At 66.4% G+C, this 15,474-nt stretch overlaps 1 protein-coding gene across 1 annotated transcript; it reads left to right on the top strand.

Annotated features, from left to right (window-relative positions):
• Positions 1-1,149: 1,149 nt before the first annotated feature.
• On the top strand, positions 1,150-14,604 carry HCN2 (hyperpolarization activated cyclic nucleotide gated potassium and sodium channel 2). Its single transcript, XM_074163730.1, has 8 exons — positions 1,150-1,735; positions 7,789-8,212; positions 11,096-11,257; positions 12,248-12,466; positions 12,697-12,843; positions 12,957-13,197; positions 13,356-13,520; positions 13,652-14,604. The coding sequence occupies exons 1-8, from the start codon at positions 1,284-1,286 to the stop codon at positions 14,602-14,604; spliced, it is 2,763 nt and encodes a 920-aa protein (XP_074019831.1). The 5' UTR covers positions 1,150-1,283.
• The last annotated feature ends 870 nt before the right edge of the window (positions 14,605-15,474 follow it).

The raw sequence follows: 15,474 nt of genomic DNA, 5'->3' as shown, positions 1-15,474 counted from the left end.
GGTCCTGCCTGACCCGGCTCGCAGGACGCAGCACAAAGCGCCGCTTGTGCCTTTTGTTTGGCAGGGGTGGAAAAACAGCCCGGGGAGGGGATGGAGCGGCGTCGTGCTGCTCCCTGCCGGGCCGCTCGCCCTGAACAGCCCCGACACGCTGCCCAGGCACCGCCGCGTCGAGCTCTGCACGGGGACGGGGTGAACAAGCCTCTGCTGCGCTGCCCGCTTCCCTCCGGCGACAGGGTGGGTGCTCTGGGCACTGCCGTCTGCAGGGACCCCCCCTCTCCCCTCGGCATCTGCCTCCCCACGCCTCGGGGACAGCCCTGAGCCGCTGCCGTGCTCCGGCCTCCCGCCCAGGTTCAGCCGCGGTGTCGGCCCGTGGGGGGCTCCTCTGGGCTGGGGGGGCTGCGCTGTGCTCGGGGGCGGTTTGGAGAAACGGGCTGTTGCGGGCAGCAGCGTGAAGCCGAGGGGGCGGTTTGTGTGGGGTGAGCCCGCTGTGCCCCGGAGCGCGGCTTTCGGGGTGTCCCCTCCCGCGGGGCCCAGCGGGGGGGGTGCACTGCCCGCTCCCCACCCCGGGCATGGTGCGGGGCCGGCTCGGGCCGCGGGAGCTGGACACGCACCGTCGGGCTGCGCCTCCGACCGCGGGCAGCAGATGGTGCCACCCGCCCCGGCCACATCGCCCGCGGCACCGGGACCGCCGGGGTTGCGGAGCCGTGTCCCCGCCGCCGGGGCGGCTCCGCTCCCGCGTCCGCCCCTTCGAGGGTGCTCGGGGCTCACCGGCCTCCCCACCCCGGTGTCCCCCGACGCCCCGCAGCCCGGGGAAGCCGCAGCGGGAAATCCACGATCCCGGGGGGCAGGAGGAGGTGCTGGGCCCCCGACCCTCTCCGGCACCCAGAGCATCGGCCCCGGCTGCGCCTGGCGGCGGAGCGGGCGGACCCCTCGGCAGGTCCCGGGGCAGGGACGCGAACTGGATTTTCACGGGGCGGCGTCCGAAGCTCTCCCCCCGCGGCGGGGCGGACGGGCCGGCGGGCTCCGGAGGTCCCGGTCCGGCCCCGCACCGGGGGCCGCGCTTCCCGGGGACGGGCACCCCCGAGGGGCCGGGGCCGGCGGGCGGAGCGAGGCGGCCCCGGTCTCCGGTTCTGCCGGTGAGGGCTGTACCGGCGGGGGGAGCTGCGGAGCCGCCCGGTCCTCGGCCCAGCCCCGCCGCCCGCCCCCGGCCCGCCCCGGCCCGCCCCCGCCGCGGCGGCGGGCGCCACTCGGCCGCCGGTGGCCTCGGCGGCGGCAGCGGCAGGATGCGGGCGGGCCGCGGCGCGGCGGGCGGGGAGGTGGCGGCCGAGGAGGAGGCGGCCGAGGCGGCCAAGCGCGGTGGGGCGGCGGCGACGGCGGGGCGGCCGCGGGGCCGCGGCGGGAAGGGGTCCCCGAATGGCGAGTGCCGGCGGGGGGAGCCGCCGCGGAGCCCCGGCCCGGAGACGCCCCGGGAGCCCAAGGTCTCCTTCTCCTGCGGCGGCGGCGGCGCGTCCCCCGGCGGGGCCAAGGCGGCCGAGGAGGGTGCGGGCGAGGATGCGGGCGAGGAGGTCCGCGGGAGCCAGGCCAGCTTCATGCAGCGGCAGTTCGGGGCGATGCTCCAGCCCGGCGTCAACAAGTTCTCGCTGCGGATGTTCGGCTCGCAGAAGGCGGTGGAGCGGGAGCAGGAGCGCGTCAAGTCGGCGGGGGCCTGGATCATCCACCCCTACAGCGACTTCAGGTGCGCGGGCGGGGGGCGGGCGGGGGGCTCCGCGGCCCCGCGACCGGCTGCATCCCGCCGGGCCGGAGCATCCGGCCCCGGCGACGTTACGGGGGGCGAGCGGAGCCCGGGCCCGGCCCCGCCGGCCGGGGAAGGGGAGGCCGAGCCGTGCCCTGGGAGAGGGCACCTTGAGCGGTGCCGGAGGTGGCAGCGAGGATGCTGCTCGCTTTGTGCAGGGAGGGGCTGGCGGCTGGGCATCCCCCTCCCCAGCAGAGCATCAGCCGATCCGGGGACGCCGAGAGCTTTGACAGGGGGTGCCTGGGCAAGGGCATCCCCTCGTCCTTCCCGGGGCCTCGGACGGCTGGGCCCAGCACGGACCCTCCGGAGCCTCACCGGGCTGTGGCTGTCCCCAAACCGCACCGGGGAAGGTGTCACCCTCCCCTCTCAGGGCCGAGGGTCTGGGCAGGACAACGTGATGCTCGCTCTGCTGCCAAGCAGAGCTTTGTGAAGGCTCCCCCTCCCCCAAGGAGGCCTGATCCTGTCCCTGAGATTCAGGGAGTCTGAGGAGGGATTCGTCTCGCTCCCAAGATCCAGCCTGTGTGGGTGGCAGACCCAGGGATGGAGACTCTGCAGCTCCATCTCCTTTCCACCCCCTGAGCCCCTGGGGAGCACAGAAGTGGCAAATGCTTCCTCGGTCCGTGCAGGCTACCGGGAGGGATGTGTGGCTCATCTGGCTGGGGCAGGTGGCACATCACCTTGTGGGGATGTGTGGCCAAGACCCCGCTGGCATCGCGGGTGACCCTGAAGGCTCTGGGGTGAACAAAGGGCTCGGTTCAGTTGTTCTGCTGCTGTTCAGGTGCGTGGTTTGGGGAGGCTTGGGGGCAGGTTCGCTGGGCACAGGCGAGCGGGTGCACGGTGTGTGGGACGCTGGACCTCAGGATCTGTTCATTCTTGGCACTGAGGGGTCCCCACCGGCTCAGGGGTCCCCAGGGCAGGTAGAGGTGGCCATGGGCAGTAGGGTTTGCCTTGGCCGGGTGGGCTCAGAGCAGGGACCAGCACCTGCACCTCCTGCTCCTCCTGCCCTCGTGCACTGCTCCTGGGCTGATCTGGCATCTTCCAGAGGAGCAGCCAGGGCCTGAGGCCTCTTCTCAGGGCTGATCTCCTGCACAGGGATCTTGTGTCCTTGTGGCAGACGTTCCCACTGGGAACTCACTGTGGGTATCCATTGACACCCCCTCCTTGGCCGACTGGGGACCAGGTCTGCAGCAGAGCCAGGGCGAGGGGCGGCTGCACCGTGTGGCCATCGCCGGTCCCGCGGCGGAGGGAGCTTCTCCATCCCTGCCATGACAGGGCAGGTGTGGTGGTGCCAACCCTGACACCCAGGGGTTCCCAGGAGAATGGGGGGCTCTGCTCCTGCGCTCCGCTTCGCCCTCAGCAGCTGGGGGAGGCTGGGAGTGGGGTGATGGGCTGTCCCCGCTGTCCCCCACCACGACTACACCAGGGCCCTGCTTCTCCGAGCCAGCAGAGCCGCAGTGCCGGTGGCAGATCCTGTGGTGCTGCTGAGAGCGGGGTCTCCCTGTGGTGAGGCCGCGGCGGGAGCGAGGCCTCGGAGGCTTCTCCGCGGAGCAGCAGCGTCGCTCCCCGGGCTGGCGCTTGCAGCGGACACCGGTCCCTGCTGGGTGACCTTGGGGAGTCACCCTGGCTGTCCTGCCCCATGCTGGCTCCGTCCCTCCCAGAGCCACTATCAAGACTTGAAACCCATTGGGGAAGAGGCACTGCCTGTGTTTTGATGCTGGACGGGGTGGGAGAGTTCCCTGCCCAGTGGGGAGGAGCCGCGGGCAGAGCCACGGCATCGCTGGGGCTACAGAAACAGGATCCGCTCCACGCAGGGCTGAGCGCCGGGCCCTACGGAGCCCGCTCTGCTCGTGCGCATTCAGGACGTGTGTCCGTCTTTTCCACACTGCCCTGCCTTAAAAAAAATAGTATGTTTATCTAGTAATGATAATGGAGCATGGATCCAGACATGTTTCCCCTGCAAAACCCATTTTCCCATCTTAAGATAAAATCATTGCCCATCTGCATGTGTGACATCATTTCATAATCGGAGCCGTTCAGAAATTCTGCCTCCTCACGAACACGGCTCTGTGGTTATTCATGCAAAATTCAGGGGCAGACTTGCTCCAGGAATGAGAGTTGCTATTTATTTGCATAACTATTGAATTATTAGGAAGCTGCCTGGGTGGCTGGTTGAGATCCTGAGCTGCAAATCTGGTAAAAGAGACTTTGTAAATTGTGCGCTGAAGTAGATGGTGTTGCGCTGAGCCCCCTCCTTTGGGTGCCGCGCTCAGTTCTCCTCTCTGTCTTTGCCGCTTCTGGTCTTTATCGATGGGAGGAAAAGCCCAAATACCCTCGACTTTCTCCTTATTTCTGTTGGTGTTTCTGCAATGGGGGTATCACTCTTGACCCAGGGCACATTGCTGGTCTGGCTCCCATCCTTACTGGGGAGCCAGGGCCCAGCAGGAACCCAGCGGCATCCCCAGGGGAGCGGGTGCTTCCTGGGGCCACGGGAGCCAGGGCACCAGGGAGAGGCTTGTGTAAGCTTGGGAGGAGAAGCCCGCCTGGAGGCAGCAGTAACACTGTGAGCTGTGCACAGCCCATGGTTCAGTGGTGGTGGTGGTGCCAGTCTCCCCGTGATCGTGGCAGGGTCACCCAATACGGCTACGCCAGTGTCCTCTCGTGGCACCCCAGCCCTCCACCAGGCGTGGGGCTGGGGCAGAGCCGTGGGGTTTTGCTGCTGGTGAATTCCCATTGCAAGAGCCGGTCCTGCAGCTGAATCGGGAGCGAAGCCACATCTGGACCACGTGTCCCTGGTGCTGCTTGGCCGGAGCCTTCCTCATCTCGGGCTGAAACGGTTTCTGGGGCTTTGCTGCTGCCTGGGTGGTGCCACCACCTTGTTCGTGCCACCATTGGGCTCCTGAGTGGAGGGACCCGTGTGACTGGCTGCTGTCGCTCCTGACGTGTTGAGCCGTTGCTGGTCCCCGCGTTACCATCCCGTCTGGTGGGGCAGTCGGGGATCTGCGACCCCCCGCTCCGCGGTGTCAGTGTGGGGCAGCCGGGTCTGGGGGTGGCTGGAAGCCACCGCTTGGTCACCAGGGAAGGAAAGCTGGGACTGACCGTCTGGGGGGACTGGGAAGGTTTGGGTCATTGAGCAGTTCACAGAGCCTTTACTCCCCCTCCCCTCCCCAGGGAGGGTAAAAGGCTTTTCCAGGGGGGGGAGCAGCACCAGTTGTTCATCCCAACTGGCTGTGCTGGGATGTGGGGGTACAGAGGCCACATTGGGCGCTGCACTTCTCCGCTAGCTGGGCTCGGGCAAACTCCTGCCATTGGCTTCTTAACCCACTTCTAAGAGTGACCTCGTTTTTGGAATATGAGTATTTAGTGCAAGTTTGCAAAGCGCTGATCCTGTGCCGATCCCACACCGTCCCACCGGGCAGCCCTGTGTTTGTAGCCGGGGCCCTGATCTGGGCCGAGGGGCTCAGCCCTTGGGGGCACCCCCCACAGAGAGGGGTCTCGGGGAGCATTGTCCGCTGTGGAGGGGAGCGACGTGTTGCACCGAGCGCACAGAGGCAGCTGGATAGCCCCTGGCAGCCCCTGGCACTCCATGTGCCAGCGATGGAGCTGAACGGGGATGTCCCTGGTGTCCTGAGGCTGTGCCCCCGCCGGGTGGCTTGGCGGGGGTTCTCCTGGCCCCCTCCCAGGTGGTAAGAGTGGGCAGATGGGGAGGACTGGACGTTGGGATTGCCCCATCCCTCTCCAGCCTCGGGGTTTGGGAGGTGCTGGGGAGGTGGCAGCTCTGGGAGGGCACATGACCCAAGGTTTTGGGGGCAGGAGCACGGTGGGGTCCCTGGGACTTGGTGGGGGTACTCAGCTCTGACCCTGCTCCCACCCAGGACCTGGGGGGTGGCACCACAGTGCCAGGCTTTGGGGGGGCCGATGGCGCAGGAACACAGTCCCCGCTCGCAGAGGCTTTGGCATCTTCTGTCACCGCCGCTGTCGTTCAAGTGGGTCAGAAGCACGGGAGCGGGTGCCGAGGATCCTAATTAATTTATTTTCAGATATTTTTAGTAGCCTGGATTGGGTCTTTTTTTTCTATGCACACACTGCCCTCCGAGGAAGAAAGCATTGGTATTGCACCCGGCTCCCCGAAGAGACCGCACGGAGTCAGCCGTGTGCTGGGGGGGACCGGGAGCAGTTTATCTTTCTCAGCAGGACGAGCTCTGCCCTGGCTCAGCCAGATTGCAAAGGGATTTGAGCCAGAGGAGAGTTTTGTCCAGCTGGCGTGGTTATTTAATCTTTGTTCTTCGCAGCTTTGCGTGGCTGATGCCCCCATGGGACTCGCTTTGTGCGGCAGGGCCAGTGCAGGGGAGCAGGAGCTGCTGGGGGGGCCTGGGGGGCAGATGCAGCCTGGTGATGCTGCTGTGAGCTGTCCCAGCCCTGGCAGCATCTCTGGGGGGGTTGTGCCGTGCAGCTGGACCCCCAGGGGCTCACCATGGCCGCAGTGTCCCTACCTGGGGGGGGTGGGGTGGGGTGTGTGCGGGGTGCTGGAGCCATTTGCTGCCGGTGGCCGGCACTCGCCTGGGGAGCCTGGGGGTCGTGGGGGAGCACAGCCCCCTCCTCCCGGCTGGCAGCTGGGGAGGGTACCCTGGAGACGGTCCTGGGTGTGAAGTCATCATTGTGCAGCAGTGACATCACTCACGGTTGCCACGGCAACGTCTCACATGGGGAAGGTGTCATTGGAGAAAGGTCAGGAGCTGGGATGCTCCGCTCCTTCTGGTCTTGCGCTAATCTGCACGGGGCGGGGAGGGGGCCAGATCCGGCCCATCTCCCCTCCCTGTGTGCAGGGGGTCCTACCCCCCTCGTCCCCCCGTCCCTGGCAGTGTGGCCAGGACAACCCCCCCATCAGCCCGCAGCTCCCGGGGGCTCCTGCTTGGGGGCGGCATGGTGGGGGGGGGCAGCAACGCATGGGCGAGGGTCCTGCGTGCCTGTGTGCGTGGCACTGAGGAGTGTCCCCCCCTCCTGCCCCCCAGGCCAGTGCTGGGGTGCGGGGCAGGCAGGGAGCGAGGGGGCAGCGTCCCCTCTGCACGGTGCTGCCGGGACGGGGCTGCGGTGACCTTGCAGGCGCTGGGAAAGGTCATCCGTGGCCCAGGAGACATGGACAAGGAGAAAGGAGAGAAGGACGAGGGAGAGGCAGGAGAGGGCAGAGGAGCCCGGGCAGAGGCCTCCATCGCCGCCTCCGCCGTCTGACCGGGGCTGGGGTGATGCCGGCTCCAGCTGCAGCCGTACGTGACCGGGAGCTGCTGCGGCTCCTTCTACCGTGGCCGCGCTGCCGGCATCTGCCCTGCAGCCCCTGCCCTGTGCCCCCCGAGACCAGGACTGCAACCCGGTCCAGGGAGGTGCTGGAGTGGGGTGGCCCTGGCTGTCCCAGGGGACACTGTCCCCCATCCTGGGGTCCCCCCTCTGGGAGCAGGGAGGGTTGGGGGTGGCCAGGCTTTCCCGTCCTGCTGCCACCCGTGACCAGAGAGTGAGATGGCCCCACCGTTTGGGGGGTGGTGGTTGCCGTGGCCGGCGGTTTGGGGGTGAGGGTGGTCCCCAGCCCAGGGGCTGCCCCAGGGTGGCTCAGCGTGAGGGTCTCCCCTACCGGCACCTCATCGTTCTCCCCTCGCATGGGCCCTGTCTGGGTTTGGGTGCTTGGGGCAGAGCTCCGGCCATCCCGGCATTGCAGGAAGAGCCCTGGCAGCCCCTGGCTTCATCCTGCACCCCTTCTGCTTGCACAGCCCCACCTCGACCAGGGACCATGCTGACCTGTAGGATCAGGCCAGGGGGCAGTTTGGAGAGGGGGGAGCAGGTTGTAGTCCCTATGGAGGGGACAGGGGTTCCTGTGGCCAAGGTGACATCAGAGCGACAGCACCCCAGTAGTGCAGGTCCCTTAGGGCAGGGCACAAGGGCTGGATCCCCTCAACACGCGGGTGACTCAGGACACCAGTGACTTCCTCCTCCATCCTCTCGCTCACTAGGTTTTACTGGGACTTCACAATGCTGCTCTTCATGGTGGGCAACCTGATCATCATTCCTGTGGGCATCACCTTCTTCAAGGAGGAGACCACGGCGCCCTGGATCGTGTTCAATGTGGTCTCCGACACCTTCTTCCTGATGGACCTGGTGCTGAACTTCCGGACGGGGATTGTCATTGAGGATAACACAGAAATCATCCTGGACCCCGAGAGGATCAAGAAGAAGTACCTCAAGACCTGGTTTGTGGTGGACTTTGTCTCTTCCATCCCTGTGGACTACGTCTTCCTCATCGTAGAGAAGGGCATAGACTCAGAGGTGTACAAGACAGCCCGTGCCCTCCGCATCGTCCGCTTCACCAAGATCCTCAGCCTCCTGCGGCTCCTCCGCCTCTCCCGGCTCATCCGCTACATCCACCAGTGGGAGGAGGTGAGGGTCCCGTGGGACGCAGCCCCCACAGGGGGGTCCCTTCTCTGGCAGTGGTGGGACCAGCCAGAGAGAGCGGCAACTGGGGGGGGGCCCTGCAAGGCAGGTGGGGCTTGGGGCTGCCTGAGGGGCTGGCGGGTTGGACGGGGTCTGCAAGGTGGCTGTGACCCTCCCTGGAGTGGGGGGGCTCTGGGTGTCCCCCACCTTCACCTCTGCTCTGTCCCCGGGGGGACATAAGTGTGGTCCCAATCTGCTTCTGTGCCAAGGCTGTTCCATTTGGGGCCAACTGAGCCACAGCTGAGCAAAGCTCTGTGTGTGTGCGCACACATGTGTGTGTGTGCGCGCGCGTGCACACAAGTGTGTATGCACAAGTGTGTGTGTGTGTGTCCGGGTGCTGGTGTTTACCCAGCTGGCCCCAGTGCCGTGGTTCGGCACCACCCGGGGTGACAGCATGGCTGGCACAAGCAGCCGTGCCGCCCCGTGCTCCGCTGGCAGCTCAACCGTGTCCCCATGTGCTGGGGCAGGTGACAGTCCTTGCCCCTGGTCCCCTCCATCTCCCTGCTCCACGGGGACCTCGGGGAGCACCGGGGGGGGTCTGCAGGAGCCCCAGCCCCTCAGGGGCAGGAGGCAGGGTGCTGCCCCGGGGCTGCAGGGGCTGGGAGGTGTCGGGACGTGGCATGCTTGGCTTTGCTGTGTGGCTCCGGTGTGTGGGCTGGCGGCTGCGTTGGCTGGGGCTCTGCAGGTGCTCGCTGCAGCAGGGCTGCTGCGTGCCTGCAGGCTGGAGGGATGCGAGGGCCTTCACTCCTTCCTCCTCCTCCTCCTCCCCGTGTCCCCAGGCCCGGTGGGGGCATGGGTGGCTCTCAGCTGGGTCTCCTCTGCCTCCATGCAGGCTCCGCAGGCGAGCAGCGCTGCAGGGACCGCAGTGCAGCCTGGGCACGGAGACACCGGCTGTGACGGCTGAGGGATGGCAGCAGACCCTCCTTCCCGTGCCTCCCCCACGCAGAGGCGGCTGCTTTGCCAGCTGGGGTGGGCGCTGGGGGTCTGTGCCCGGCAGCTCCCACACGACACTGCCTGGTTCTCTCGTGGCTCGGTGTTTCCTGGCCTGACCCCGCAACGGGGAATAGCCCAAAGCACATGGTTCTTCCCGCAGCTCCAGGGGGCTCATCCCCCCCGCATGCACAGGGCTCAGCCCAGCTCTCCCAGCAGAGCCCCCACACTCGCAGTGCTGTCGCGGGGGGCTGCCCCTCGTCCCTGGGGTGGGGGGGTATGGCTGCGGCTCCAGTCAGTCTGCCCGCATCCCCCCTGCCCACATCGCCCCACCCACATCCCCCTGCCCTCTGCCCTTCTCCCGCTCCTTGCTCTGGGGCTGGGCTCTGCTGTGGGACCGTCCTGCGCCTCCTGCGACCCCCCCAGCCCAAAGTGTGTCCATCTCCCCCGTTCCCTGCTGCCGGGGTTCCTGCTCTGCGTCCTTTTCACTTTCAGATGGGACTTAGCAGGGAGAGCCCCGGGGACGAGTTAAACCCCTGCGTGGCTCTGCAGATTATCCTGGTAATCGCATCTGCTGAGGGTTTGGGAGGGGAGCGTGGCCCCGATCCCTGCCGGGACCTCGCCTGCTCTCGGAGGCAGCGGCTGGGGATGGTGGGTGCGGCCGGAGCGGCTCTGGAGGGGCAGCCAGGGGTTGATTTTACCCCCAGCAGCCTTGGCAGCGGCTGGGAGAGGGGCAGCGAGGGGCTGGCAGAGATGGGGATGGGGCTGCTCCTGCCTGTCCTCGCCCCTGGCTGCCCCTTCCCCAGCCCCTCGCCCTCCACCTTGTTCCCTCCCCATCACATCGCATCAGCTCTGCCTCGTGCTGCCCGCGCCACCTGCCCTGCCTGCGCAGGCAGCCACAGACCCCAGGCAGGGGACAGAGGGAGACGGGAATGTCATGCCCTTGCCCCTGCCCTTGCCCTGCGGCTGCTCCCTGCAATGCCCTACGGCTCCAGCCCTGGTTCTGCAGCAGGGGGGGGACTGGGAGTTTCACTGCCAGGGGGTTAATTTCTTATTTTCTTTATTTTTTCCCCGCCTTGAATTCACCTTTTCTGGACCCTAAAAATATTAAAGGAAAAGGAACAAATCAGCCCCCGGCTCAGTTTGCAACCAGGAGGACACGTCTCTGCCCCCTGGGTTGGCCTGTGTGGGTGCCCCCGGGCGAGAGGCTGGGACTGGGGACACAGCCAGGGGAAGCCCTGCTCTCCTGGGAGCTGTGGGCTGGTGCTGGCAGTGAGGGGGATGCTCCGAGCACCGAGCCTAGAGGCATGCTCCTGCTGCCCCTCCACAGCGGGTCTCTGGTCCCAGGACCACCATGGTGGGTCCCAGTGGTCATGTCTCCCTCCTGTGTCCACCCTGAGGGCTCTCCTGGGATGTCGCTGATGGGTCTCAGTGTTTGAAGCTCTCGATCCCAGCCCGCTGGGGTGGGATCTCTGGGCAGATTGTGTGGAGCTGCCCTGGCTGCTCTCCCCAGCTTGGCGTCCCCCTTCAGCTGACCCCAACGTAGGTACCTCAGACCCTTTTTACCGAAAGCCGCTCCATGGCTGAGCCTGGACTGGGGGGTCCCAGGGGCTGCCCTGCTCCCTCCCCGGTGCCCAGAACACTTGGCTCCCTGAGCATCCACCGGCGCTGGCTTTTCCTCGTCAGAGCTCACAGCCATTAGTGCTCTCCAGGGTGGCAGCATGGCAGCGTCCCACCGGCTATAAATAGGTAGGTGGATGGAGCGCAGCCACCTCGGGGAGGGCTGGGGATGGGGCGGCCACGAGTGGCTCCTTTGGCCGGGGGCATGGGGGTGAGGCCGGGGGGGGACGGTCCCTGTGCTCACCCTCTGCCATCCTGCCCCGGCCCTTCCGCCCGCAGATTTTCCACATGACGTACGACCTGGCCAGCGCCGTGATGAGGATCATCAACCTCATCGGGATGATGCTGCTTCTCTGCCACTGGGACGGCTGCCTCCAGTTCCTGGTGCCCATGCTGCAGGACTTCCCCCAGAACTGCTGGGTCTCCATCAACGGGATGGTGGTGAGTGCCGACCCTGGCCCCGCCATGCTCCCTGTGCCCCAGCTATCCCCATGCCCTGGCCATCCCCGTGCCATCCGGTCTCCACTCACCCTGGGAGATGCCATTCCACACTGACCGGTGCCCCGTGGTGCTGCCGACAGTCTCCCTGGTGAGGTCTCGCAGGACCCGGATCAATCCAGGCGGGAGGAAGATGCTGACACAGCTCTCTGCCCCATCCCCTGCGCCTTCTCCCTGCTCATTAGCAACAAAGCTGCTATTAATAAATAATGGGCCAGGTTTCTAATTGCTCCCTCTCAGCCCTGCAGTCTGCTACAAATGGCTCTTCTCCCTCCATCTCGTCCCGTTCTGCTGGTGTTTCCATCTCTGTTCCGTTCCTCCTCTTCCTCTCCTCCCCATCTCCTGCTTCTCCACCCCAAGCTGCTTCACCCCTGGAGGGGACTGGGGGCTGCGTGCGAGGCCGGGCTGGGGGATTCCCACTGTCCCTGCCACCGCTGCAGGCTCCCCAGCACGACTGCTGCAGTAACTCAGTGGCTTCCACAAACTCGGAGCTGGTTCCCATCACAGCATTTCACAGGAGCTCCCCGCGCTTTTGCAGATCAACACTAAAAACTACAATGACTGACAACCCAAGGGGGGGGGGGGGGGGGAGGCGGTGAGGTGCAGAATCCCACTGGGAAGGAGCATAGAATCATAGAATTGCCCAGGTTGCAAGGATCTTTTAGATCATCTCGTCCAACCATCGACCCGACTGGACGAGCCGAGCGCTGCAGGGTTTGTTTGGATCTCACCCAAAAACAAACAAGCAAACAAACAAACAGGTCCTGTCGCTGTCAGGAGATGCGGGTGGAAAACCCAGATTGTCCTACAGGCCTGAACCGGGGATGCTGTCCCCATGCGTGCCCGTGCACACACACACACGCGTGCACACACATGTGCAAGCTGCTGTGCATCACCTGGGGCTGAGCGCCGCCACCCTCCCTATCGCTGCAGAACGACTCCTGGAGCGAGCTCTACTCCTTCGCCCTCTTCAAGTCCATGAGCCACATGCTCTGCATTGGCTACGGGAAGCAGGCGCCTGAGAGCATGACAGACATCTGGCTGACGATGCTGAGCATGATCGTGGGGGCCACCTGCTACGCCATGTTCATCGGCCACGCCACCGCCCTCATCCAGTCGCTGGACTCCTCCCGGCGCCAGTACCAGGAGAAGGTAGGGCTGGGCTGGACGGGGACCATGGCTCTGGTCCCGCACCTGGCCATCGCATCCCCTCCTGGGGCCGCAGGGGCAGCCAGGCGGGATGAGGGCTCCCTGTTGGTACTGTCTGTGGGGCAAGGATGGGGCGATGGAGAAGGATCAGCCCCATGGAGCAGTGATTTGGGGGGGGTCTGAGCCCTGCAGCCCCCCCCCCGTCTGGGTGCTGACAGCACCTCTCCCCACAGTACAAGCAGGTGGAGCAGTACATGTCCTTCCACAAGCTGCCTGCTGACTTCCGCCAGAAGATCCATGACTACTACGAGCACCGCTACCAGGGCAAGATGTTTGACGAGGACAGCATCCTGGGGGAGCTCAATGAGCCCCTGCGTGAGGTCAGGGCCCCTGGGGCTGGAGAGCCGGGCGCGGGATGCCACAGGGAGGATGGGGACCGTCCCCCTCAGGGGCATGTCCCTGCCTCCTGGTCCCTCACCCCCTTCCCCTGCAGGAAATCGTGAACTTCAACTGCCGCAAGCTGGTGGCCTCGATGCCGCTGTTTGCCAACGCCGACCCCAACTTTGTCACGGCGATGCTCACCAAGCTGAAGTTTGAGGTGTTTCAGCCGGGTGACTACATCATCCGCGAGGGCACCATCGGCAAGAAGATGTACTTCATCCAGCACGGGGTGGTCAGCATCCTCACCAAGGGCAACAAGGAGATGAAACTCTCTGATGGCTCCTACTTTGGGGGTGAGTGCTGGTGGGACCCCGGGTCCTCTCCCAGGGGCTGCAAGAGGCACTGGGATGCCCGCGGTGGTTCTCGCCCCTTTCTCCTGGCCTACCCACCCCCCCCCCTTTCCAATCCTCCCTGGTGGTGTTTTGACCTTGGGTCCGTTGTTTTCCCCCAGAAATCTGCCTGCTGACCCGCGGCCGGCGCACGGCCAGTGTCCGGGCAGACACCTACTGCCGCCTCTACTCGCTCTCGGTGGACAACTTCAACGAGGTGCTGGAGGAGTATCCCATGATGAGACGGGCCTTTGAGACTGTGGCCATTGACCGCCTCGACCGCATCGGTAGGGGACAGGGGCTCGGGGGGAGATGGAGGGGGCTGTCCCAGCAGTGTGGGGCAGCTGTGGCTGGGGTGGGGGGCCCAGCATAACCCCCAGCACAGGGTCTCATGGTGCTCCCCATCCCATCCCTGCAGGGAAGAAGAACTCGATCCTGCTCCACAAAGTGCAGCACGACCTCAACTCGGGTGTCTTCAACAACCAGGAGAACGAAATCATCCAGGAGATCGTCAAGTATGACCGGGAGATGGTGCAGCAGGCGGAGCTGCAGCAGCACACGGCCATGTACAGCCCCGTCCAGCCCCAGGTCACCTCCGCCATCGCCACCCTCCAGCAAGCCGTCGCCATGAGCTTCTGCCCGCAGATGGCCAGCCCGCTGGTGGGCTCCATGGCTCTGGGCTCACCCCGCATGATGCGCCGCCTGCAGTATGCCCAGGCCGTGCCCAGCCCCTTCGCCGTCTCCCCCGTCTTGCTGCAGCAGAGCCCCCTGCAGCAGCCGCAGCCCCCCGTGCCCCACGCCAACCCCTCGCCCTCACAGGACCAGGCGCAGCCCACAGCCCTGCCCGCCTCCACCAGCGCCTTCGCCGCGGCCGCCGCCAGCCCGCCGTCCCAAAGCCCCCTGGCCAGCCGGACGTTCGCCTACGGGGGGGCCCCGGGCCAGCTGGGCTCCCAGCTCTCCCTCAGCCAGCAGCCGGCGCCCGGCTCACCCCAGCGCCTGGCGGCCCACAAAAGCACACAGGCGCTGCCCACCAGCAGCCTCAGCCAGGATTCACGGCCCCTCTCGGCCTCCCAGCCCTCCCTGCCCCACGGGCTGGCAGGGGGCAGCACCCAGAGCCCCCCAGCCTCAGCCCGTGAGTCCTGCTCCTCCATTGGTGGGGGCCCGGCTGCTGCCTCGCCAGGCCCTGGCGCTCCGGCTGGGCTGCGGGGCCCAGCAGCATCGCGGGGGGCTGCAGCTCACCCGGCCCCGGGGGGCTCGCTGCACGCAGGGCCACCTGCCCTGCCGCAGGACTCGGCAGCCGCCCGCAAGGATTCGGTGGCCAGCACGCCCGACACGGACCCAGCCAAGTCCAGGCTGTCTTCCAACTTGTGACCTCCACACCACACCGGGTGGGGGGACGAGGGTGGCAGAGGGAGCCACTGCGGCCAGGCTCGGCTTGCCCCATGCCTGACCCTCTGAGGAGCCCCGGGGGAAGGCTGCAGCTGCCCCACTGGCTGCCTCCCCCGCTCCCCGGCTTCCCCCCGCCACACGCTGCGGAGCGGGGCAGCTGCTGGGTGTGGGCACGGGGCCTCTGTGCCCCCCACCCACCACAGGGGCACGGCAGGGTCCGGGCTGAGCCCCCAGCGGTGTCGCCTCCAACCAAAGTCTGGCCCCATCGCTCACTCCCCATGGCGAAGCCCCGCTGCCCCCAGCCCCCGCCCCCCCCCCCCCCGCTGCCCCATAGAAGCCACAGCCGCATCATCCCCGTGATCAACTCTGTATATGATATTTATGACCTGAAAACACCCCTGTGTGTGTGCATCCGCAGGACACCTCTCCGGGGCTCTGGGTGTGCGTGCCCCTGCCTCCCCTCCCACAGACCCCGGGTGAGAGGTGATGGCCCAGGACTGGAGGTAAGTGGAGGGGTCTGAGGGACAGTGGCCCCGAGGCTTGCGAGCACCTTGTGCACACGCTGTCCCCCAGCTCTACCCCGGGGCTGGGGGGGAAACGCAGCCCCGCTCCCCCATAGTCAGCATTAGGAGGGAGCAGATGCTGGAGCCTGGGGGTGCCCCATGGTGGGGACTGCCCCATGGGCGCTCCTGGCTTTAAGGCTGGGGAGGGCATATGCTGTGTAGCAGCATCACCGGGGGGGTGGTTGTGTGTGTGCACACCTGGGGACACGCGTGTGTGCAGGGGAGGGGTTACATGCTTACCGCTCTGCCTAGCGCTCCAGAGCCTTCCACACTGAATGTAAGCGGCGAG

This window comes from Numenius arquata, chromosome 25 (genome assembly GCF_964106895.1).
Source record: "Numenius arquata chromosome 25, bNumArq3.hap1.1, whole genome shotgun sequence".
In the NCBI taxonomy this organism is placed as follows: Eukaryota; Metazoa; Chordata; class Aves; order Charadriiformes; family Scolopacidae; genus Numenius; species Numenius arquata.
The sequence above is the reverse complement of the archived record's forward strand: the minus strand, read 5'-3'. Positions and strand labels throughout refer to the sequence as shown.